Below are 25,855 nucleotides of genomic sequence, written 5' to 3' on the forward strand. Positions count from 1 at the left end.
TGTAAAAGTTGCTGGCACTGGTGCCAATACTCTCAAATCTTATAGTTTGGCACCCTGTTTAAAAAAGAGGTATGAGATCAAAAATAGTTACTCTTCAAAAACTCCTCTTGCAAAATCTGGAAATAAGTACTGAAACTAGCAGAGCTTGTCTGCAGGATCACAGCATGCGTATGTGAGTTCATGGATATACTGTATAATATACTGTATATAGAAATGCATACCCTTGAATATCAATCCTGATATTTCACAAACACATAGTAATATCGCTGTTTGATTTTAGTAGATCTTTTATCTGTCAGTTTCAGTATTTTGTAGAGCTGTTTTGTCTAAGCAGAAGTGAAATGTTTTCATATGAACACGAATGGAAAACAAAACACCCTTCACCCATAGACTATTCTCAGCCGAGACACATCCCAGACAGCAACATAGTGTTGGCATTAAAAAAATACTGTCAGGATTTACTAAAGAGATGGTGTGGACAGGGTTATTTGCATAGGCAGTTTCCCTTTCAAACGCAACATTTATGGGAGGAGAGTATTTAAATGTATTATGCAAGGTCATTTTGTGCTAGTCGATTGGTATTTGCGCCATTATTTATAGCAACAAAAAGCATTCTTTAACCAGACGGTAATATGCGCTGCAGCTCTTGGTAGATGTTTAGTAAATCTGGCCCATGGTCTCTTTAACGAGTCAAACATGAAATTGCTCCAATGAACCATACAATTTAGATGATTTGTATTACAAGGCAAATTCTTTTCAGGGGATAATTTCTTTCATCAATCTTTAAGTATCACATGTGGTGATTCTCACAATCCCTAAACTCAACCAAAGACAAACTGAGTGCGATGGCACAGATCTGATACTAGAAAAAGACTGAAGCTTGATCATGTTTTAATGGCAAGAGGTGCATACTCCACAAGATCCTCCTCTTTAATATCCTGTGAAAAAAAAAAGAAATACAAGAGATGATTATAGGCTACTAAAAATACATAATGAAGTGGGACCCTCTTAGAAATGAACTCCTAGAAAGACACTTGACTATATTGACAGTATAGTTAAGTAATGTCAAGTTGGACATCTGATCTGATATGTGATTTTGCTGTCAGATGGTTTAACAGAGTGAGTTTCTGCTAAAATAAACAAACAAATGTTCAGTCCACTTAGAAGAACTTAAAATCATTTTGTGTTGGGAATAAAAAATGAACCACTTATGATGAAATAACTAATTGCATTGTTGATCTACTGTATACTTCCCAGCATGCTTTTAGCACTGCATTAGGAGAGTAAATGTTGAAATAAAGGAAATGTTGCCTCAAAAATGTATAAAAATAAATTACATTATCTTTTCTGGAACTATGTTTTCCTATAGAGCAGCTTAAATAAGGAATCTTACCAATTTCTGTGTGTTTCTTTTGTGGAATTCTGTATCAGCGTAAATGATCTCTTTATCAGGAGTCTGAACTGTTTCTACAACAACAATAATAGATGCATTAACAAGACACAATCTTAACTAGATCTGTTTATTTTGCAACATGTTATATAGGGCTGTCAGAGTTAAAGCATTAATGTGTGCAATTAAATGTTTGAAACACACGAGATAATCAATGACCAAGAAAACCAAAACTGAGCAGAGCAGAGAAACATGAACTAAATAAAACAGAATATACAAGTCCCCAAACGGGACAACAACAGTGCTGAATGCTTCATTCTGATTGGTTAACGAATATTGTAATGTGTCCTATTATTTTCCAGTAAATCCAGTTAAAGTAGTTCCCTTTCATGGTCACTACGAGTTACATCGTGACGTCTCCGTTCCCTACTCAGGGAACGAGGGTTACATACATAATCGAGACGTTCCATAGCCTACAATAGCAAATGAATAGTGCCCACAAAGACACTGACCAACTCAATAAATAAAACTAAAAATAGGATAAAAATGTGAAGCTATTTACATGTTTCCCCACTAACACACACACAGACAGAATACATATTTTTGATAAAATATTTTGAAACTGAAAAGCTACATGTCGTTTGGGTTTCACTTGCCTTCTTGATCAGTTTTTCCGGGTTTCCTGCAGATCCAGAAGATCCCAAATCCAGCAACAATCATCAGAGATCCAGCAGTAGAGATCAACACTATCAGAGACACTGAGACTGGAGGAGGAGAAGAAGAGAGTGTATCCAGCTCTGTAATGATGAAGAAAGAATTGAACGCATCAGTGTGATCTTCAACAGAAGACAGAGATCAGGCCAGTAAACACACACATATATCATCAGTGCTGTGGTACCTGCACATGTGTGACAGAGTGTGTTGATGTCCAGATGTGTGGTCTGGTTGCTGATGGGATTGTTCAGCACACAGCTGTAGGTGTTTTTATCCTGATATTCCACCTCCAGAGGTAGAGAGAGACTGATGCTGAGATCACACACACTGATGCTGGACAATACACTGATTCCTGCGTACCAGGAGAGAGTCGCATCACACACATTCACCACTGATGAACACACCAGTGAACATGATGATGAAGAACAGTGTGAAGAGTCTCTGCTGATGACAGGAACAGGCAGACGAGCTGAGAAACATAGAGAAATAAACAGACATATGAATAAGTCCACACAACAATTTTCAATCCAGTGTATTGAGAGTTTTTACAGTCTGTTACCTCAAACTTTAAAATGATTCAACAATGCAATATGTTGATGTATAAAACAAGTGTAAAAGACAGGACAAATGACCTCTACTCACCATAGACAGAAACACTGAATGTCTTTGATGTCAGTTTCGCTCCCCTTATCACTAGTTGATAAACTCCAGTATGTTCAGTTCTGGTGTTTGTGATGGTCAGCGATCCAGTTTGATAGTCCAGCTTCAGTCTGTCTCTGAATCTCCCATCCAGAACATCATAAAATGTAGAGGAGATTCGTTTCTCTTTGCTGATTTTAGCTATCGAAGAGTTTTCAGCTCCAAATGTCCACAGTATGTCGTCCTCTTCATGTATTTCAGTAAGATCAGAGTTTAGAGTGACAGAATCTCCCTCCATCACTGACACTGACTGTATTTCATTTGTCTTAGTGCCAAACACACCTGGAGAACATAAAGAGGTTTTGATAGTTTATAAATCCTAAATCATCTGTAGTTTTTATTATTTTCATGTGAACTGAAGAACATTCACAACAGCAGCAGAAACACAAAATGAAAGGTGAGATATGACAGACAGACGTGTGTGTGTGTGTGTGTGTGTGTGTGTGTGTGTGTGTGTGTGTGTGACGCTTTGATCTTTATTTGTTTTAAATGTATCTGCTGTACAGCAAAATCAAGTTTAAAAAGTTTACTTGTTCTAGATATTTCATGAGACACTTAGACAAGTATAAAACAAACTCGCTGTTTTATCACTGCCTCTCATGCTCTCAGGGTCCCTGCACATTTTGACTGAGTTTTGTAGCTGTATTTATAAACTTATATTTTTAGAAATTTATTTTTCAAAAAACGAACACCATCGCACACCTGTACCACATCGCACATAGGTGCGTGGAAAAAAATACCATGTGGGTAGGTCAAGAAATTAACAAAAAACAAGGATCTCCCACACACTATCCGTACTTGTAAGTATCAAAAAATCTTTATTGGTCGTAAGACCGAAACGCTGCTAATAAAGATTTTTTGATACTTACTTGCAAGTACGGATAGTGTGCGGGAGATCCTTGTTTTTTAGAAATGTGTTTTTAAAAGTATAAAAATGGCCTGATATTTGAAAGCAAATTTTTAGCTTTCTAAGCCGCCATGCAGATCATAAACTTAGACATTTACATTCACTAGAGATTTCCATTACTTTCCATTAATGTTATGTTCCACCCATAGGATAGGGGAAGCAACATTAAAGTTAATGTTAACTAAAAAAAAAAAAAAAAAAAAAAAATGTTTGGCTCCATGTTACATACCAAAAATAACAGAAATGTGGTACAACAAGGTTTATTGGTGTAACACAAGTATCGGAAGTGTTGACTTCAGGAATTGGAAAAGCCCCAAACTCTATCTATATGGACCCAATCCACACTTACCTTAAAGGGATACTCCACTTTAAAATGAAAATTCTGTCATCATATACTCACCCTCATGTTGTTTCAAACCTGTATGAATTTCTTTCTTCTGCTGAAAAGAAAGGAAGATATTTAGAAGAATGTCAGTAACCAGACAGTTTCTGGTCTCATTGAATTCCATAGTAGGGAAAAAAATATATACTATGTAAGTCAATGGGACCAGAAACTGTCTGGTTACTGACATTCTTCTAAATATCTTCCTTTCTGTTCAGTAGAAGAAAGAAATTCATAAAGGATTGAAACAACATGAGGGTGAGTATATGATGACAGAATTTTCATTTTAAAGTGGAGTATCCCTTTAAGTAAAGAAAATGGAAAGAAACAACCGAATAGTTCCCTGACTCCCTCTCTACTTTTAACTGGAGAAAATCATTACAAAAATAAAAAAGGCACCCACTCCGACTTCCAAGTTAAGTTTGGTCCATTTTACAATATTTACAAGAGAAACATCAGATAACAGATAGTTTATCAGTTGGGTTCAGCCACAAAAAGTGCCTACATCAATGTAACACTATTTATACAAGCTTTTAACAATACAAATAAATAAAATGGGTTAAAAGTTTTGAAATAAATCACAACTGAACAGCAGCAGCAATGTACAGAAACAACAAACGAGTCCAACCAGCAGAAAACAAGTCTAGCTTCAGTGGAGATCAGTGAGGCTTTATACTCTCCTCTTCCTTAAGACCAATCCCAACCGAGCAGTCATCAGCAGAGCTGATCACCCTTTTAACATTTTATTTTTATGACATTTGTAGAGATGGAAATGTCATTGTCTTCAACAGAGACCTGAATTCAAAGTAAGCAAATCTCACAATATCCATGATCCATTTGTACAGCTATAGCCATCGAAAATAGCAGCTTTTTCACTAAATTAACCCCCAAAAATATATTTATAACTTACCGATCAGACGGCACCAGCACAAAAATAACAAAGCAAACATGTGAAACATTTTCTTCCGTTGTTCAGTATCTGGTGAAACTATGTGCTGAAACACTCAGTCTGATGTGAATCCTCCCACACCAGTTTGACCCTCCTAGTTTCACACACTGTATTTGCACATATAATGGTATAGATCATCTGGTCCATATCAAGACTTTAACGCTTCTTAATGGATTCTTTTTTTTTTTTTTTTTTTACATTTAAAATACTCTTTGTAACTGTCCGACTGTTAAATGGCTAAAAGTAGAAGAATATTGTGTGAATTGTGTTTAAACAACATTTCATGGTAAAATATAGCCTAACTCAAGTGATTTAAAAATGTTTGCGTTTATTTGCATATTTATTCAATTCTCAGTGTACAGAATAACAAAAATAAGTAGTTAAACCCGTCTGCCATCTCACAGTATCAGTTTTACTGAAGTTCATCGTCAGAGTCAAACTGAAACCTCTTGCCTTCTGATTCCAGTCATCAGACACTCTTCACACTGTTCAACATGATCTGATTCACTGTTCAGTGTTGAATTATTAACAGTTTATTCCAGAATAATACTACACATGAATCTACAGGGTTTTTTTGTGTAGATATATATAGAAGTGTGTAAGGGAACACAGAACGATAAATTCATATTTTGAAAATACATAAAAAATGCATAAACTCAGCAGCAAAAACATGAATCAGCATCTTTATAAAATGCTTCACAAAAGACACAATGTTACAGGTTACAACACATTTATTACAAGAAAATATAGAGAAAAACATTCACTTTTGTCAACAATAAGGACACTGAGTAGCCTGTACAGGTCCGGCCCAGACTCTATTAGTGCCCTAAGCGAGATTTTAGATTGAAATTTTACAAATAAATTTTAAATTTTACAAATAAATAAATACATATGTATATTTCATATGAACTGCAATTTACTATGATATTATTATTAATGAAAGTTAGCATAGATTTGAAGTAAATGGAAATCTGGATTCTGTAAAAAAGAATCACATACATTAAACAACAAATCAACATAAAAGTGCAATAAACTAGCCTCTTTCCTTTCATCCCCATTTTTGAGCAACACTGGAAAATGACATACAGTAGGCTAAGTAAACATAAATGACTGCAGTTCATGACAACAGTCCTAGTCATGGTTTCTTATAAAATAAGACACTTGGGAGTTTTTTGGTGAAGTAAAAAAAAAAAAAAACCTTCCAGTTTGAAACAAGCATGGCCCACTGTGTTAGCGTCGCTAGTAAAGAGGTTTTAATACAGCTATTTCAGAATAGCACACAAAAATCTGCCATGAAGAGTCGGTAACTTGTGATATTACCTTTTTCTAAAGGATAGTTCAAGTGGCAAATGCTAATAATACTAATAGTAACTGCATAAACATGCATAATGACATCCGTCTGAGGAGTCTTAGTTTGATTATGGGACGTCCTTTTAGCAGCATCTATCTGAGGGTTCTCAGGCTGATGAAGGGACATCTCAGTGACATCCTTCAACAAAGGACGTTTGTTCTGTGAGAAAAGTCACCTGAAATGAAGAAAACAAATGAACAGAAAGTAAAACAAATGTTCTGTCACGGTTCATAGATCCATGTGTTCATTTTGCGTATCTGTCTGGTGTGTCTGTAGGTGTAGGGTCTGTGTGTGTGGTGGCTTGTTTGTTTCCTAACCAGCTGATCACTCAGTCAGTCATTCAGCTGTCTATATCTAGCTGGAGTGAGATATGCTTGGTGTCGGTTCGTCACTCTTGTTTTGTTCTCCCTCTCAGTTCCTGTGTCAGAGTTCCAAGCTGAGTCATTCCTGCATCTCGTCTGTGCTTCCAAGCAGTTCGGAGATCGATCTAGAGTTTTCTTCAACTACCTGTAGCTGTCCGGTCTGAGTTTCCACACTGAGTTTGATTCCTATCTCTCTCTCTTTCGGATCATTGCATTGAGTTCGCCAGCCTATGACTGTGCTTTCCTGAGTATTTCGCTGTCCTGTCTGTCTCATTAAACTGCTATACTTGCACTTGTATCTACGACTCTCCTTCTGACATGTTCAGGATTGATGATTCAGATACACACACACAGAAATGTGTTTTTCTCTCTGATGCTTGTTAAATGTAAAGACCCTTGTTCTTCTTTCGGAAGTAAACCAGAACAAGAGCAGCACTCTCTTAAATACATCAATTAGAATTGGTGTATCTGTGAGATGATTCTGAATGAAACCACACATAGGGGAGCACGGGGCACAACCTAACGGGGGGGGGGGGTTAGTTGTAACACGCTTGTTTTAAATACTTCCGCACATGCTTGGATGACGAAACTTTGTGTATTTACTAGTTGCCATATCAACACTATATATATTTTTTAAAAATCCGCCAATTTTTTTTTTTTTGGAAGATATCCATAGACATTTATTAAACCATAGCAAAAGTAAATTTCTTAAGTTAATTTTTCATCTCTATTTTTTGTGTTTATTTAAAATAAGACAAATCTGATATTGTTTTAATCTCCAAGATGTTATTTAACAGTTGAGATAGTTATTTAATGCTTCGCTAACTAGCAGAAGACACTAGCAGGGTTTAAATCCCAGTTGTGCAGGCAGGGGCATGTTGTAACTGCGTTACAATGTGCCCCTATTAGAAATATGCTATTATATTCTATACTTTTATTAATTTTATTGAGAAAACGTGAGAAAAAGGTGAATAAAGACTGAGGGCCCTATTTTAACGATCTGAAACGCAAGTGTCAAAGCGCAAAGCGCAAGTAACTTTGTGGGCGGGTCTCGGCGCTGTTGCTATTTTCCCGGCGGGATAAATGACTCTTACGCCTGGCGCAAATCTAAAAGGGGTTGGTCTGAAGTAGCTTCATTATTCATAAGTGTGGTTTGGGCGTAACGTGAAATAAACCAATCAGAGCGTCATCTCACATTCCCTTTAAGAACAGGCGCGCTTGTTCTAAAGCGGATTCCTATTATAACGGCGGATTTGCCAGGCGCGCGCCGGCAGCGGTTCACAGCCAAGGAGAGCAACTCTCGTCAGGGACGTTGGGGATGGAGAAATTTAACCCACCCAAATTAACTTGTTTGGGTAAATGTGTAAGCTAGATGTATGCTTTGATAATAAATTGTCTATCTATCTATCTATCTATCTATCTATCTATCTATCTATCTATCTATCTATCTATCTATCTATCTATTGTAATAATGTATGATTTACAAAAATGAAAACTGCTGCTTCTGTGTAGATGAGAGAATCAAAGTGTATGCGCGTTGTGCACACGCTACATTGATTATGGCCAAGCATGCACCCTTAAAATAGCATATGAATAACAAGTGCAATGCGCCACTGACTTTAAACTATTTTTTCCAGGTTGTTTTCTAAACCTGCAAAATAGCATGAAGGAATGTTTGCACCGGTACACGCCTCCTTTTTTGCGCTGAACCGCCCAAGTTCATTCCCTAGTTTAGCGACGTGCTTCTGTGGAGGGAAAAGCGTGCTTTGCGCGGGTGCAAAATAGGAATGATACATGCGTCGGTGTACAAAGTCAATTGCGCTGGGTGCAAGATAGGGCCCTGAGAGTCAATGTTCAGAAATTACTAATTATTTATTTGTTTTGAACTATGTTGTATAGCTGTGTTTTCCTGTGTTCGTAGTCAAAACTCAAAAATGTGTTTATATTTAATTATTAAAAATTATTTTATATGAAAAAGTTTTTAATTGTATTTTATTTAGAAAATATTTTAGTTTGTTTTGTATATTTTTTGTATATTCAAACAAAAACACATAATTGTACAAGACATGTGGGAAATTAATGTGGGAAAAAATAAATACTCTGAACCATAAGTAGATTTACACAAACTGAGAAAGTCAAAAAGCGTTACTTTGTGCCCCGCTCTCCCCTACATTCAGACAGAAAACACGAACAGATACACAGTGTTGGGAAGGTTACTTTAGAAATGTAACAGATTACAAGTTACCCTATTTAAAATGTAATAAGTAGTGTAACTATTTCAATCACTTTATTACATTTTATTACTTTTTAGCTTAGATGAATATGTTTGAATAACGCTCAACAAAAATGACAGCACCAATAACATAATCACCACAAACCAATGGGATTTCAAAGCAAGCGGTTTCAAACTCCTGAAACAAACTCCAAATGAACTGATTTTCAATTTTGTAGGGCATTAATAGTTCTCACAGTTGTCAGTCTGCTGTACATTCAGGGTTTTTTGCAGATAGATTTAGTATCTCACCTGATAAGAACTGTGTGGTGTATTGATTGCTGTTTGAAAAACACAAACTCGTACTTTGGTCAATTAGAAAACAAATATATACTTTAACAAATGTGAACCTGGACCACAAAACCAGTCACATGGGTCATTTTTTTAAATTGAGAAACTGAAGAAATAAGCTTTCCATTGATGTATGGTTTGTTAGGATAGGACAATATTTGGCCGAGATACAACTATTTGAACATCTGAGGGTGCAAAAAAATCTAAACATTGAGAAAATCGCCTAAAGTTGTCCATTTATGTTCGTGATTGTGCTGCATTCATCACAAGAATAAATGTATTATATATTTACGGTAGGAAATTTATAAAATATCTTCATGGAACATGATCTTTACTTAATATCCTAATGATTTTTGGCATAAAAGAAAAATCGATCATTTTGACCCATAGGCCTATTGTCAGTATATTCTGTCATGTCTGCACCTTCTCGTTAGTCCCTGATTAGTTGATCTTCCTCCACCTGTGCCTGTTTAGTTCCCTCATTATATATTTATGTATTTATACTCCCTGTTCTGTTCAGTCCTCTGTCGGTTATTGTTTGTGTAAACGTGATGTTACTCCTGAGTTTACTATTAAATACCTGGATTCTCTGAATATCCTTCGTCATGCGCTTTCTTCAGCCCATGGACGTTACACATACATTGTATTGTTGGCTATTGCTACAAATATACCCGTGCGACTTATGACTGGTTTTGTGATCCAGGGTCACATATTTCTAAAAAATTACTTGCACAATAAATCCCATATTTACATTTTGTATAATCAGCTGTATGTTATACTTGCCATAATGTCTTGCTGCTATATGTCTCCTGTAGTGATATTAAATCACAGCAGCGACTGCTACAGTCACAAACAGCAGAACAACAGCAGCACTTATTCCTGCTATAACAGCTGAAGATGAACCTGGATGAAGACAGACAGTCATTATTAATAGATCATCTAATAATTGATTTTACCAATGCTGTTGACTGATGTTAACATCTTTCCATTTGCAGTAGTAAGCTCCATAATATTGATTTAACTCATAAATTGTGCCATGGTTGTGTTCTTGAGCAACATCAGCTGAAACAGCATCAGCTCTGTGAGATCGACAAGAAACAACGTTCAAAGGAAAACTGACTGATACAGTATGATGCACTTTTCTTGTTATTAACAATAGAATGTTGAGTCAAAAAGCTCACTTTTTCAAAACAGGCCACAAAGAAAACATTTACAGGGTCGGTATAAATAGTGAATGGTTTTCTAAAACTGCTCAATGGAAAATATACTTAATGACCAAATGAGACTCACCAGTGATAGAAACACTGAAGCTCCTAATGATGCTGAATCTGCTGTTGCTGATCTGTAGTTTATATTCTCCAGAGTCTGTGTTTCTGGTGCTTGTGATGGTCAGAGATCCAGTCTGATGATCCAGCTTCAGTCTGTCTCTGAATCTCTCTTTACACTGATCATCTGTACAGATCTTACTCTGATCTCCAGTGATTTCAGCGATGAGAGTGTCATTAAAATACCACGTCATCAAATTATTTGTGTTGTTTATTACACCAGTGTATAAAGTGACAGATTCTCCCTCCTTTCTCTTCTCTTCTTCTCGTTCAGCAGCAGAAACACCTGAAACACAAACTAACAGATGCTGAAAGGAGCTTGTTTTGAGGGACAGACAAAGAACTTGAGAGAATGGATTAAACACACTCTCTTGACTTTCAGTCTGAAAAGCAACATTTATTCACGTTTTGTCCTTATAAATATTTTACATCTAATCATCTGCACTTTTGATTCATGGTGAGCTAAAAAATACTGAGTATGAAATAACAGATGCAGATGATTATAAAAAATGAACAGAGATTATATGATGAGAAACTGTCAATGACATGTACCAGAACAACACCAACTGTCAAAACTAACAACCAATGGAAAAACGTACTCGGTTACTAACGTAACCTCGGTTCTCTCTAGAGAGAGGAACGAGTACTGCGTAGAATACGCTAGGGGAAAATCCTTTTCCACGAGAATACTGAAGCCAAAAAATTATTCTTAATTTTGTATTAATGTAAAACGCATTGCGGCAGCATACAGACATAGGCGAGGCAGCTCGCGCGCCTATTGGCTGGTCTGCTGGCAACTGCTTAAGCCTATCGAGCGAGACCTAGAGTGACGTCAGACCCAATGAGGGCGCTTCGCGCCCTCTGCGTCACGTCCCGCCGAGACGGGCGTGGCTTAGGTCTATAATACCGCTCGCAGGCATTATATCTCTGGTTTTTCATAGTCGAAGTAACCAGAACGCGTGCAGGCACGGCAGGATACGCAGTACTCGTTCCTCTCTCTAGAGAGAACCGAGGTTACGTTAGTAACCGAGTACGTTCTCTTACGAGAGATTCTCTCGTACTGCGTAGAATACGCTAGGGGAACCTACTGTAAAACGCCGTGCGTGCTGGGATCTGATACCATAGACTCAAGGGCGACAGCCCGGAGTTCATACAGTACATAATCACCCAGGGGACTCACAGGGAATCCTGGAAGAGAGGGGGGTTTTAGCCACTATCTTCCTTATAGCAGCATAGAGCAAGGATTGCAATACTCAATAGCTGCATAACTGACAGCGCCAGTTATGAGATTTTGGCCATACTAGACCGACAGTAGTCTGGCCTGTAGTGCGGGAACCTCTAGGTTGTAAAACCTTATAAATGTAGACGGAGAGGCCCAGCCTGCCGCCATACAAATATCTTGCAAGGCAATCCCACTTGACCAGGCCCACGATGAAGCCATGCTTCTCGTGGAGTGCGCTTTGACACCCAGCGGGCACTGCATGCCCTTGGTTGTGTAAGCTAGCGCTATTGCGTCCACTACCCATCTGGATAGGGTCTGTTTCGAAGCGGCTAGTCCCTTAGAACGCCCGCTGAATGAAACAAAGAGCTGCTCTGTCTGTCTGAAAACAGACGAGCGAGACACATAAGCTCTTAACGCCCTGACTGGGCAAAGGGAGCTTTCGTCCATATTTCCTTCAGTGACCGGCAGAGCAGACAGGGAGATGACCTGTGCTCTGAACGGTGTATTGAGGGATTTAGGAACATAACCGTGCTTAGGTTTGAGTATAACTCTAGAGTCATTCGGCCCAAATTCCATGCACGTTGCGCTTACTGAGAGCGCGTGTAAGTCCCCTATGCGCTTCACTGAAGCGAGAGCCAGAAGAAACGCCGTCTTGAAAGACAGGTGTTTAAGATCAATCTTCTGCAAGGGCTCGAATGGATGACCTTTCATGGCTTCCAGTACCGTAGAAAGGTCCCATATAGGGACTGTGGGAGGTCTGGGAGGATTCAGTCTCTTAGCTCCTCTAAGGAAGCGAATGACTAAATTGTTCCTTCCAATAGACTGGCCGAGCGTGGTTGAAGAGAACACTGCTATGGCCGCTACATAGACTTTGAGCGTGGAAGGGGACCTGCCCTTATCCAACAGCTCCTGTAGGAAGGAGAGAACCTCCGTCACACCGCAATGCAGGGGTGACACACCACGAGCTGTGCACCAGCTAGAGAACACTGACCATTTTGAGGCATAGAGACGTCGCGTAGACGGAGCTCTGGCCTGTATGATAGTGTTTAACACTCCCTGTGGGAGGTCAGCGGGTACCCGTTGATGGCCCACACATGGAGGGACCACAGCTCTGGGTGAGGATGCCAAATCGAGCCGTTGGCTTGAGAGAGGAGATCCCTCCTCAGAGGCACTGGCCACGGGGCGGTGCTCGCTAACTGCATCACAATTGGGAACCAAGGTTGGCTCATCCAAAGTGGGGCTACAAGCAGCACTGAGCATCTGTAATGGCAGATTTTCTGTTTCTCTTACTTACACAATAGTGTGTGTTTTTAAACTCTGGGAAACAGGTGTGACGTCAGGAGGAGGCAGATTGAAAAGGGACCTCTGACCCCTATGGTCAGAGGCCGTCCAATTTAGAACTTGTGAGTTTGTAAGAATAAACTCAGCAGGATTAGATGACTAGCAGAGAAACCTTCCCTTGTTTAGATAAGGGCCTGTAAGCAGAAGACCTTGAAAGCAGTATAAAGACTCCTCTGCCCTCCCTTCCTGGTCGCACTTGTTTCACAGACTGTACTGGTGACTTCTGTGTGGCAACTGGGCCTTCTTGCAAGAATAAATACTTTTAAAAGACAATTTGATTTCAGAGTGTCTCTTACGCAGTTGATGATTGTTTAATGAATTTTTGCCACAACAATTGGTGTCAGAAGTGGGATTCCTTGGATGTGCCCTTCAGACCCGAGAGCGGACGGTGAATTGGCCTCCTGGACTCAGAGTCACAGCCCTACCCCGAAAAGTTTTGAGGGACGAGGGGCCGTTCCGCCGGGGTCTGGAGGAAGCAACCACTGGAATTAAGAAAACGAATCCGAGTGGCAACAGAAAATCTCTGGTAAGAGACAGCTAAATTTATTTTCTTTTGGGGATTTTGAGAAAATGTATGGGTGAACCATGATGGCTGTATTTGGGAACTGAAACTAGAGCTGTGGTACGGGGAAGAGCGGCTTTTAAAAAAGGGCACGGAAAGTGAGATCTCAGGGGTCAAGGTATTGTCCGGACCGAAGCCGAGTACTCGTTGTTAGGAAATTAATTCAAGGAGCTGAAATACATTGAGAGTAAGCGGAAATTAATTTTCAACCTTCTGAGCTTGGGTGAACAGTCAGTTAGTGCGCGCTAATAAAAGATTAAAATCCACGGGCAATAGTGACAGGAAAAAGGCAGCCATTATGGGAACATCCAACAGTAAATATTGCACACCAGTGTACTGTGCAATGAAGAAAACTATGGGGAAAAGGGCATGTTAGACATAGAAAAGTTGTGCCTGTGCAAAACATGTGTGTAAAAAACTGTGAAGCAACGGTTGAATGTTGGTTTGAATGAAAAGCAAAAAAAGAGATCATGTGAAACAGCAGAGATAAGTGGGACTGAGAAAATAATGATAACATTAAGTTGAATCTGCAGACTAACCATTTGATAGAGGAATACTGTTTCCAACCAGTGCTAATGAAATTGATGGCATTTAGTACAAATTGTATACTTTATGAAGAGTCCTGAACCAAACAGTGAGACAGAAGAGAGCAAACGCTGTAAGCAGCTGTGCTCTGAAGCCTTGACTTCAAAGAAATGTGAAGTTTAGAAAGGAAATGTTTAGTGAAAACCCTTTAGAATATGTTGAGTGATTTTCTTTGCAACTTATGGAAATTAATGTGCTGCCAATAATAATGATGAAGATTATGATTTGGCTATGTGATTGAATCCGCCACTGGTGGACTGTAAAAGAATACAGAGAACTGCTTATCAGTGGCTCTGTTTACATTCCTGATGGGGACACACTGCTTCAAGGGTGTGCAGTAAGTTGGAGCCGTTTGCAAGCTCAATGATCAAACTATAGGCAAAGAGAGTGTTTTAATTGTGGTCAGCAGGGCCATTTAGTCCGTAAGTGTAAATGGACACTCAGAAAAGAAAGTGATAACGTGAAAGTGACGTGTATTAATGTGGGTTTTTGAAAGTAGAACAGTATTTAAATGACGATGTTAAAGTTTTCGTCTGAGAAAGAACTAAGAATGTGAACGCAGTGCTGAAGAAAGTGAAAAGAACGTGCAAGTAAATAAGGGAGAAAAGAAAGTTGAAGGAAAGTTAATAGATGGAAGTCGTAAGAAGATTGAAGGTTAAAAGAAGGTTGAAAGATTTAAGTCTTAAGGGAATCCTTTTGAAGGAAAGAGCTAGTGAATTGATGAATACAGGATGATGTAAAATTAATGACTCCAACAAATGAGTTGCAAAATATTTTAAAAGTACCGTTAACTAAAAGGATGATTGTGTTTTGAATGAAACGCTTTGATAAGGTTTTAGATGATATAGAGAGACAAATCTAATGAGTTTTATCACAACTTATAATAAAATGTATCACAAGCAGAGAGGGCAGCCTCAAAAGTTAGTGTGAATCCTAAAAGAAGATTGATAAACTCCAAGAGAAAACACTGAAGTCAGGTATTAAATTATGGTAATTGAGAGCCTGACAACTAAAATTGAGATGACATGTGAAACGTTATTAAGAACTAGAATAATTATTATTCTTTCTTTAAGATAAAATAAGCAGAAGCAGTGTTACGGGATTAACAGTTGCTAAATGTAAAATGTGTAGAAAGGCATCTGGTTAAAAAAACAGATTGTTAGTGTTTTGAACGTGGAGGAATAGTGTTGACCATGAAAGAACTAGGAGCTGATGTTTTGCTTTCAAAAGATAAGCTTGTGATTTGGCTGAAACAGTTTGCTTATCTAAATCTGGTGTGTGCTGTGGCTGAAACAGCCAATGCGACAGAGACACAATCTGAGTGGAAATTTGTAATGTCTAAATTCCCTGATGTGGGCAAAAGACAAATATAAAATTTATGTTTATTTGAAAACGCATTTCATTTCTGGCAAAGATGCCTTAAGCTGGGCTAGAGTTAAAAGATGGTATATAAAGTTTGATTTTAGAAGTTTATGATAACGCAGTGTACCAGTCCTAAATGCCTCAGAGTATCTCTCATTCAATGTCAGCTAAAAGCTGTTATCTGAGCCTGTGTCATAATATAGTAAGGCACAGTGTTTCAGTTGAAAACCATAGACATAGAGATGTTAAAAGAAATCAGGCTACAGGCAGTTCAGAATTTATACATTGAGAGGGCAAATGTTTTAAAAGTAAAACTGAATGACTTTAAAGAAGTCTTTAAGAAGAATAATGACCTTAAATGATAGAAATTACATTTTTGACTAGTTTAGGCCCAGTAACTTCTTTGTCTGATTTTAGCCTCCACCATGATACAGGGCTGTTGGCTCCGGCTACAGATGTAACTGTACACTGAATGGACGTTGTGATAACTAAATTTACTGAGTGTAAGCTCATTATTGCGATTTTGCTGATTTGAAGATGTTTAAAAGATTTAAGTGATTAAATACTGTTGTTATTAACCTGTCTCCCTGTGTTAACACTATTAGGCAGTCCAGAGTGCTCTGGTGACTCTTGAATGTGCCTTTCCTAAGCTCCAGAAAACAACTGAGTCTGTTGGGGAAAACTGATTTCGTGGTGGGAAAGAGCGGTTACCAGTGTGCACGAAGTGGCTACTCAAGGACGGGTAAGAACCTTTGGCCAGAGGTCAACCTAAGGCAGGGGGTCACGCCGACACTGGCCATCTCCTGAAGGGAGGTGTTTTTATGTGAGAAAGGTATTAGAGTTGAGCAGGTGACTGTGAGGCCAGCAGCATCAGCAGATCACTGAGAGGGGAGATGGGCTGTAAGGAGTTACGGCAGTCTGACCCAGAAAATGTGAGTTCCTCTATATACCACTCACCAGAAACCGCATTTATTGTATGGCTTGTTTTTCATTATGACAAGTGTCTGCAACAATGCCAGGGGACAACACCCTGAAGAGAAGATAATTATAGGTAAAGAGCTGATGGGAATGGGCTTTCAAGAGCCAGCTGAGACTGTGAGGTGATTGTCATTATTTGTTGTGGAGACAGTAACAAAACTTAATTTATGTCAGGAACATGATGATGGTTGTCTTATGGGCAAGGAAAAAAGGAAAATTATAGAAATGTTGATATTGAAATAATATATATGTAAGATAGTTTTAACTCCTGAAGGTCGCTAGACATGGTGGTGGCTAAAGATGAAGACAGCTTTTGTAGATTCAAGAAAAGTCTGGATAAAGGTTAATGGTCAAAGGTTATTGTAATGAATTTATTATTATGTTTTGTCTAAATTACAGTCTTAGGAGGGTGTTGAAAAGATTATTAATGATAGTGAGAGAGACTGCTTGAGTGAAGGAACGGATGGTATTCTGTCAGTCTTTCTGTTATCGGCATGGTAAAGCAAGCTGAAGCAAAATAATGATAATGAATCAAAACAACCCAGCTGACTTTTCTAAGAGAATGAATAATGAACAAACGTGCTTTGAAACTGGTAAAGAGACCATGTAAAATTAGATAAAAGCTACAGGAAAATGAGAAGTTTAAAATCTTATTTAAAATTCAAATATGTTTAGAGTTAAAATCAAAGATATGAATATGAGAATATGAGCGGTTAATAGTCAGGTATGTGTGTGTGTTGGATGGTGACAGCATTGTATGTTTTATGAGTGTTGATTCATGTTTGGTATGTGTTAGTTTAGGGGAGCTATTCTGTCCCCATAGTGTGTATATTGTGTCATTAACCTCTGGAACGAGAGTTTTATCATTACAGATGGGTTAAGGCAAATGACAAATCTGAAAGAAATTTGATCATCAAGCTCTGTAGATTATTGTGAACAAAGGGAGGAGAATGTTGTTTGACTGATACTGACCAAGTCTGTACACCACGACCTGACCTGATAGAAACAATTGATGACTTTGACATTGAAAAATGTTTGTAGATGACTGACTTAAGAGACCAAATAACAGGCCTGAAAAGTGAGACTCAGGGCCGGTGCCCTTCAAATTATTAGATAAGAAGATGAGATTGTGGCTTACGTAATGTTTTGTTTCAGAGGCAGAGAAAGATGTCTGGGGGGGAAATTTGGTTGAAGGACAACATTTGGGTTAGTGTTGAAAACTTTGTTTATGCAAACATCATTGTTAAATTGATGCATGAGTTGGATCATGCAATCAAAAGGGGGATGGTAACAATTGCCATACCAAGGGGTTCAAATTTGATGAATGCAATCGCAGCAGGACAATAAATGTTGGGAGGACACTGGGTTTAACTTGGTAAAAAGCCCTGCAAGAAGCCATTCTTATGCCTAACAAAATTGCTGTCTGTAAGTGTCAGTCAAAAAGGACTGTTTCAACAGGAAACGCCAGGGCAGATTCGGCAGCAAAGGCCGCAGCAGCACAGCAGACAAAAGAAACTATGTGTACTTTATTATCTGACAATAACCTCGACGGTTGTTTTTCTTTACAGAGCATGCAGACTTTTGATACAGGGCAGACTGTGCCAAGTAAAATGATTGCTATGGATGAATGTGGCTAACTATCCTGGCCTGGGTTATTATTGTGGCAGAAAGGTGCACACCTGCGCAGTGCGTAACTTAAAATTTTCCCTTTGCAGAATGTCAGGATGGATTGTGTCGAACAGAACTGATTCTGTTCCAAATGTATAAATATTGTTTTGTTGACATGAGCAAAGTGGGTTGAGTGTGTTTCAGGGAAAACAAGGACCCTGAGTGCTATTCAGTGAGCAAAATTATCTGGTGACAATATGTTTCAGGCTGTTGATTCAACAGGTCACACCAGAAGGGACGACCAGCTAGTCCTCTCTACGGCACGCAAAGTGTCATATTGGTGAAGACGGAACGTCCATGGGGCAACGAGATGGTCAACACACCTGGAGGAAGATGTGGACCAACTAATGGTTTAAGTTTAGCAGAATAATTTGTTTTGTGACGATTTTGATGATTTTATTTGATTGGTATCTAATGATTTGATTGGTGCAAATGTTTTCAGGAAAAGTGGAAATTCTATTCAATGATGTGAAGTACGGTAATAAGCAAAAAGTCAGAGTTAATTTTTAACAAACACATTGGATAGAATGGATAAAATCATAAAACTCTTCTGGTTAGATTTTTTTAAATAGTGTATTAAATAGAGCTTACTAAGTAAAACCATTGCCCGATTGAATTAAAAGTTAACAAAATACGGTTATGAAATATGTAGATGGGCGTGGATTAATGGAAAGGGCTGAATGTAGGCTATAGGAGTTATGATTGTATGTGTTATTCTGATAATTTTGTTATTCATGGGTGAATACGAGTACTGGAATGTCTGTTCAATTGGTGAAAATCACAGCCTATCCCAAGGATGAACAAAATTAAGCAGATGGTGGAAGTAGTGGAAGCTACAGTAACGTGGTAAATTGGGGGGTGTTTTTCATTTTCCTATTTTCTTACTTTCTAAATTCTTTCTTTCTAAGGACGATGATAATGTGTAAAGAGGGTTGAAAACAGTAGCCATCCGTGTTACGAGGTGGCATACAAGGACAGGGTTTGAATTGAGGGATATTTTTTATCTATCTTTTCTTTGTGTAATAGTTTGCTGAAATCAACAAGGGGTGTTGAATTGATATGTGTTGAACTGATGTGTTGTTTTCCTACTAAATAACCTACACTTTTTCTTGTTTATACTGAGATGACTGAGGGTCCGATCTATAGTGTTGGGGATGCAATAACAGTGCTTATTCGTCTAGCCCGGTTTCAGAATAAACATTTATTTGCTTGCTATAAAATTAAGGGCCTATCTTCACAAAAACAGCCTAAGCTTATTTTAATCTTGTTTTCTTCCTACAAGTTTAAAGAAGAGTGATCAGTTATATGAAAATCAGAAATGAGAAGTATAAGTGTGATATAAGACTTAAACTTGGTTCATTTTTTTTCCTTATTATGGTTTGATGTGTTTGATTTCAATTAATTATCAATGAATGATAAAAAGGGGGGACTGTAATGGCAGATTTTCTGTTTCTCTTACTTACACAATAGTGTGTGTTTTTAAACTCTGGGAAACAGGTGTGACGTCAGGAGGAGGCAGATTGAAAAGGGACCTCTGACCCCTATGGTCAGAGGCCGTCCAATTTAGAACTTGTGAGTTTGTAAGAATAAACTCAGCAGGATTAGATGACTAGCAGAGAAACCTTCCCTTGTTTAGATAAGGGCCTGTAAGCAGAAGACCTTGAAAGCAGTATAAAGACTCCTCTGCCCTCCCTTCCTGGTCGCACTTGTTTCACAGACTGTACTGGTGACTTCTGTGTGGCAACTGGGCCTTCTTGCAAGAATAAATACTTTTAAAAGACAATTTGATTTCAGAGTGTCTCTTACGCAGTTGATGATTGTTTAATGAATTTTTGCCACAACAGCATCCTTCTTCCCTGACCCGTTCTACCACCTGAGTCAGGAGGGAGACGGGGGGAAAAGCGTAGAGAGGACGGCGAGGCCACTCGTGGGTCAGCGCGTCCTTGCTCTTCGAGAAAAATTCTGGACAGTGAGCGTTTTCTTGAGACGCGAACAGGTCTACTTCCGCTCTGCCGAATTTCTTCCACAGCAGCTGGACTGTCTGTGGGTGCAAAGACCATTCTCCTGTCTGAACCTGGTTCCTGGACAGTCTGTCTGGTCCTACATTTAGCTGATTTAACCTGATTGGTACCAGTCTTTTGCCTCCCAAGGTTTCAAAGCTGCAATGCATGCTTGATTGACCTTGACGCGAAGCCGACCGGAGGCCCACGCTGTGCGTGGTACTCTCTTTCTGAGCCAGAACTGCAGTGGGCGCATGCGCAGAAGGCCCAACTGGAGAACTGAAGATGCTGAGGCCATCAGACCGAGCATCCTTTGAAAGGCTTTGAGAGGGACTATCGCGCCGCAGCGGAACGAGCCGACTGCGCGCCGAATGTCCAGTGTGCGCTGAGATGACAGGCGTGCTGTCGAGCAGCGAGCTGTCGAGCAGCGAGTTCAGCTCTATTCCCAGAAAAGATATAATCTGTCTGGGGAATAGCGAGCTCTTTTCCCAGTTCACTGCGAGACCGAGATTCTCGAGGTGATCGAGTAAAATGGTCCTGTGCTCTACGAGCTCTGAGTGAGATTGGGCTAGAATCAGCCATTCGTCCAGATAGTTCAGCACTCGTATGCCCCGTAATCTGAGGGGTGCGAGCGCTGCGTCCATGCACTTCGTAAATGTACGGGGTGCCAGGGACAAGCCGAAAGGCAGGACTGTGTACTGATATGCCTGGCCCTCGAAGGCGAATCTCAAAAATTGCCTGTGACGTGACGCTATCTGTATTTGAAAATACGCGTCCTTTAGATCTATTGACACAAACCAGTCCCTCTGGCGGACATGCGCGAGGATTTTTCTGGTTGTGAGCATCCTGAACTGGCGCTTCATAAGCGCTCTGTTCAGCTGCCGCAGATCTAGTATGGGTCTGAGACCCCCGTCTTTTTTGGGCACCAGAAAGTATCTGCTGTAAAGCCCCCCTTCGCTTTGAGCTTGAGATAGGGGTTCTATAGCCCCTTTGCTCAACAGTTTCAAAATCTCGGCTCGAAGTAGATGAGCTACTTTCGATTCTACCGTGGTCTCGACGCGCGCCATGAAGCGGCGGGGGGGGCGTCGGCGAAACTGCAGCGAATAGCCTTCTTTTATGATGTTCAGCACCCATCTCGAAAACCCGGGAAGCTTTTCCCACGCAGGTGCGCGAGTAGCTAGGGGCTGGATGCGAAGCACGCTCTGATCGGCTCGCGATACAGCGGCTTTTGTGTGCTGTGACATAAGCGTCGCGCTCATGACATCTGAGGCAGGGGGCGCGCTGATAACAGCGGGCAGAATGCCCGCGCTCGACTCCTCTGCAGTGTCTAGCTGAGAGGAGGAGGGCTGGGCTAGTTTCATGTCTGTGTGTGGGCGTGGGCGCAGAGCAGCGGGCACATACACCACCTTTACAGCATTGCTCGCGTGAGCAGAGCATATGCATACTGGTCCTGTATTTACAGGGACCGTGAGACATGTGGGAAGTAGCGTTTGTGGGCACTGGGTAGTGGGCACTTTTGCTACATTTGAAGCGCAATCGATCTGAGTCGATTTTATGTGCGCGAGCCCTGTGTGAAGGGCTGTGCTTGTGTGTAGGAATGGGCACTGAGTAGTGGGCATTTTTTCTACACATGAAACACCGTCGGTCATGGCCGGGACACCAGAAAATACACTCTTTAAGGGATTTATCTGGGTAGCCGTAAAAACGGCTTTTGTGTGCAGGCAAGCCGGCAATGGAACCGGCTTGTTGGCTGCTAAATATGCTGGACCAGTCACATTTCCTGGAACTGGACGAGCGGCAAGCTTTGGTGGAAGTCCGGCCGCAGCGGGACTTGGACACCGTCGCTTTCCTAGGCGTGCTAGGACGATTTCGGGGCCTCTGGCTTCAACGCAATCTTTTGCCGCGGGCCACGCGAGGCGGGGCGGCGGCCAGATGAGCGAGAGCGCGGTCTCGAGCTCTGGGTTTGGCGGCGTTGTGAAGAGGAGGCGGTGGGCGGAGGCTTAGGCTGTGAGCTCTGAGCAGACGGTTTCGCACGGCCTGCTGCAGAACTGGAGCGCTTCGGGAGGAAGTGCTTCATGGCCTGGGTCGCTTTCTGCACCTCAGCGAACCTATCGCCGAAATCTTTGACCGAGGTTCCGAAGAGGCCGGCAGGGGAAAGCGGCGCGTCGAGGAACGCGGTGCGTTCTGACTCAGTCATGTCCGAGAGCGTCAGCCACAGATGTCTCTCAGACACGGTGAGCGAGGCCATGCTCCGTCCAATGGCCTGTGCTGCTGACTTGGTGGCGCGAAGAGCGAAGTCTGTAGCGCTCCTCAAGTCCGGCACGCAGATTGCGTCAGGTCCTCTCTCGTCCAGCTGGCGGAGGAGATCGGCCTGGTATATCTGGAGCGTGGCCATGGTGTGCAACGCTGACGCGGCCTGCCCGGCGGCGGAGAAAGCGCGGCGGAGCAGGGCTGACGTCGTGCGGCAGGCTTTTTAGGGCAGCGCCATCTTAGCACGCCGTCCAGCAGAGGGCGGGCATAAGTGCGCTGCAATAGCCTCTTCGACCGGCGGTAGGGAGTGGTAGCCTCTGTTCTTTGCGTCGTCGACAGCGGAGAACGCCAAAGAGACAGAGGATCGTGTCCTGGCCGAAAAAGGGGAGCCCCAAGACTTAGCGACTTCTTCATGAAGCTCAGGAAGAAAAGGCGCTGGCTTGGATGCAGGTGAAACGCGCTCCCCAGGCAGGAAGTAGCCGTCCAGCCGGTTGTGAGCAGGCTGCTCAGGCATAATCCACTCGAGGCCGAGGCTCGCCGTGGCCTGAGTGAGTACGCGCATGAGCTCCGCCTCAATGCTCGCTCTCTTTCCCGTAGAAGCACGGGCAGGGGGGGCGGGATCCTCAGAGCTCGCCCAATCCTCACTGCCTGATGCTATGAGAGAGCAGGAATCCCCCTCTCGCAGCAGCGCGTCGATCTCATCAGCATCATCGACAGAAGCGGCGGCAGACCGCGGCCGCTGTCCGTCCGGAAGTGAAGCTGATGAAACCGGAGAAGCAGGCGGGCGCACCGGCGAGTTTTGACGGCTGGGAGAGGGCTCCGGGATTCGGTGAGCGCGGCGCTTTTTACGGCGCGGCACAACAGCAGGTGTGGGCGCAGTCTCGCTGAACAGTGCCAAGCGAGTCCTCAGAGTCGCTAATGGCAACAGCTCGCAGTGATGGCAGCCGCCATCAGCGAGCGCGAGAGCTGCATGTTCTTGACCCAGGCAGGAAGCGCAGATGACATGGTGGTCCCCGTCGCTGAGTGTGGCTTTGCACGAGCCGCAAGAAGGCATCTTGAAAACGTGACGCAGAGGGCGCAAAGCGCCCTCATTGGGTCTGAAGTCACTCTAGGTCTCGCTCGATAGGCTTAAGCAGTTGCCAGGAGACCAGCCAATAGGCGCGCGAGCTGCCTCGCCTATGTCTGTATGCTGCCGCAACGCGTTTTACATTAATACAAAATTAAGGATAATTTTTTGGCTTCAGTATTCTCGTGGAAAAGGATTTTCCCCTAGCGTATTCTACGCAGTACGAGAGAATCTCTCGTAAGAGAACTAAACGTTTTCAATACTGATTAAAATATATATAACGTTCACTAGTGTTTTGAAGAAATTCTTTATACTTCATGTGATTTAGTATACAGGTAAAGAAAAAGTAAAAATATCACTGAACACATTAATGATGTGATTTAAATGTACAAGACATGCTTTTAACATAATGACTCACCATGAACAGAAACAATGAAGATCTTTTCACTGTCGCTGCTGCCACTGCTGATCTTCAGTTTATAAACTCCAGAGTCTGTGTTTGTGGTGTTTGTGATGGTCAGAGATCCAGTCTGATGATCCAGCTTCAGTCTGTCTCTGAATCTCTCAGTATCTTCATTACACTGAACATCTGTACAGATCTTACTCTGATCTCTATTGATTTGAGCGATGCGAGTGACATTATAATACCATCTAATTCTGTCTTGTTGGTTTGTTTGAACACCAGAGCTTAGAGTGACTGAATCTCCCTCCTTCACTGACACTTCAACTGTATCAGCACCAGACGCTCCTGTAGAAGAAATCAACAGTTCATTATTAGCCAAGCAACATTATACAACAGGAAAGTAATGTGAAAATGTTCATAAAGATTGTGTGTAGGGAAATATGTCTGGATTCATAATGTACCACAATTAAACAAACAGCAGAAAAACATTATTGATTTACAGGCCCTGTTCATGGAGATCGAACTTCATGCAGAATTCAGATCCAATCCTGATTAAAAACTCCTGTCTGTAATTATCAAGTGCTCATGAAGATCTTAATGATCTGTTTAGTAGTTTTTGACCATAGTTGGAGCTGAACTTTACAAGAAGTTAGATCTACAGGGACAGAATTGGGCTCTACAGCATGAGATCCAGAAATGTTGTGACAATTTGACAAATTTCAAAAACACATTGTGCACAGAAAGTTCACTTCACAACGACCCCATCATAAAGGACATCTCAATTCTCTAACTGCACTGCGAGGAGGCGAGGAACGAGGAGTGAGGATACACAGGTGTTTCCTATGCAGGAGTCTTCGGCTGCGTCCGAAAACGTAGGCAGTGATTTATTGTCTCGTTGCTCTATCAGGCAATGACTTGCAGGCAGCGCCTGCACACAAAGGTTACTCGCGAAACTGATTTCAGACACACTGCTGAGGCAGTGTTATGTTTATCAGTTTTCAGACGCAGCACATCTTGTAGAGAAAGCTGATGCAAGCTATAAATTCTCCTCCCCCTTCACATCTGTCACAATCATTTTAATGTATGTTTTACCTTTGCATTTTAAATAAACCACACATCTTATATATTTAGCTGGGCATCTTGCTTTATTATTAACTATTATTAATTAAATAACCAAACTTCAACAATATAAGGCCAGATCCTTTGAGCTGATAACGACGCTTGGGTGATTAAGTATATTCCATACAAATAAGATGCCTGTCTTCATTTTCTTTCCATGCATCCTTCCCTCGCATGCTAATGTCGATGGAGCTGAGACGCGAGAAAAGGAGTGAGGATGCACAAATAAGAAATATGAAGCACCAATGAGTTCTGTACTGTGCTGGTACCCAGCATGCACTGCAGCATGAAGCTTTTCATTTCATGTCATCATTGTTGAGATTTATACGCTGATTCTTGATCTGTGTGTCTGAATGCCACTCCCTGAAATTAGTTTTTACAGTGGGATGTCTACAAGCCTAAATGTCTTACAATGGTCAAATAACAACACCCACTGTAAAAAAAAAAAAATGATGAATGCATTTCTGTTGAATATAAATCGATTAGATAAGAGAGACTAAAACATAAGCTTAATATCTTACCATGAATGATGAAACACACGAGAAATAAAGGCAACATCAACAGAAGCTTCATTTCCACCACTTTTCATTTAAAACATAATTGCATCTTATGATACACAATAGCGCAAATGTGGTCCTCCTCTGCATCACATCGACG

General features: G+C 41.0%; 2 protein-coding genes across 2 annotated transcripts; both read right to left on the reverse strand.

Annotated features, from left to right (window-relative positions):
• Positions 1-569: 569 nt before the first annotated feature.
• On the reverse strand, positions 570-3,425 carry LOC311085918 (uncharacterized protein; the record flags this gene model as incomplete). Its single annotated transcript, XM_084118536.1, has 5 exons — positions 570-938; positions 1,394-1,467; positions 2,047-2,187; positions 2,289-2,573; positions 3,380-3,425. 5 exons carry the CDS (start codon positions 3,423-3,425, stop codon positions 885-887), a joined length of 600 nt encoding a protein of 199 aa, XP_083974662.1. The 3' UTR covers positions 570-884.
• A 2,007-nt stretch (positions 3,426-5,432) lies between these two features.
• LOC311084865 (uncharacterized protein) lies at positions 5,433-25,855 on the reverse strand. The gene is made up of 5 exons (XM_084117158.1): positions 25,720-25,855; positions 24,095-24,424; positions 10,608-10,928; positions 10,101-10,220; positions 5,433-6,567 (listed from the first exon to the last, which is right to left on the reverse strand). The coding sequence occupies exons 1-4, from the start codon at positions 25,769-25,771 to the stop codon at positions 10,138-10,140; spliced, it is 786 nt and encodes a 261-aa protein (XP_083973284.1). The 5' UTR covers positions 25,772-25,855; the 3' UTR covers positions 5,433-6,567; positions 10,101-10,137.

This window comes from Abramis brama (assembly GCF_963993115.1).
Source record: "Abramis brama genome assembly, chromosome: 6".
NCBI classification, from domain to species: domain Eukaryota; kingdom Metazoa; phylum Chordata; class Actinopteri; order Cypriniformes; family Leuciscidae; genus Abramis; species Abramis brama.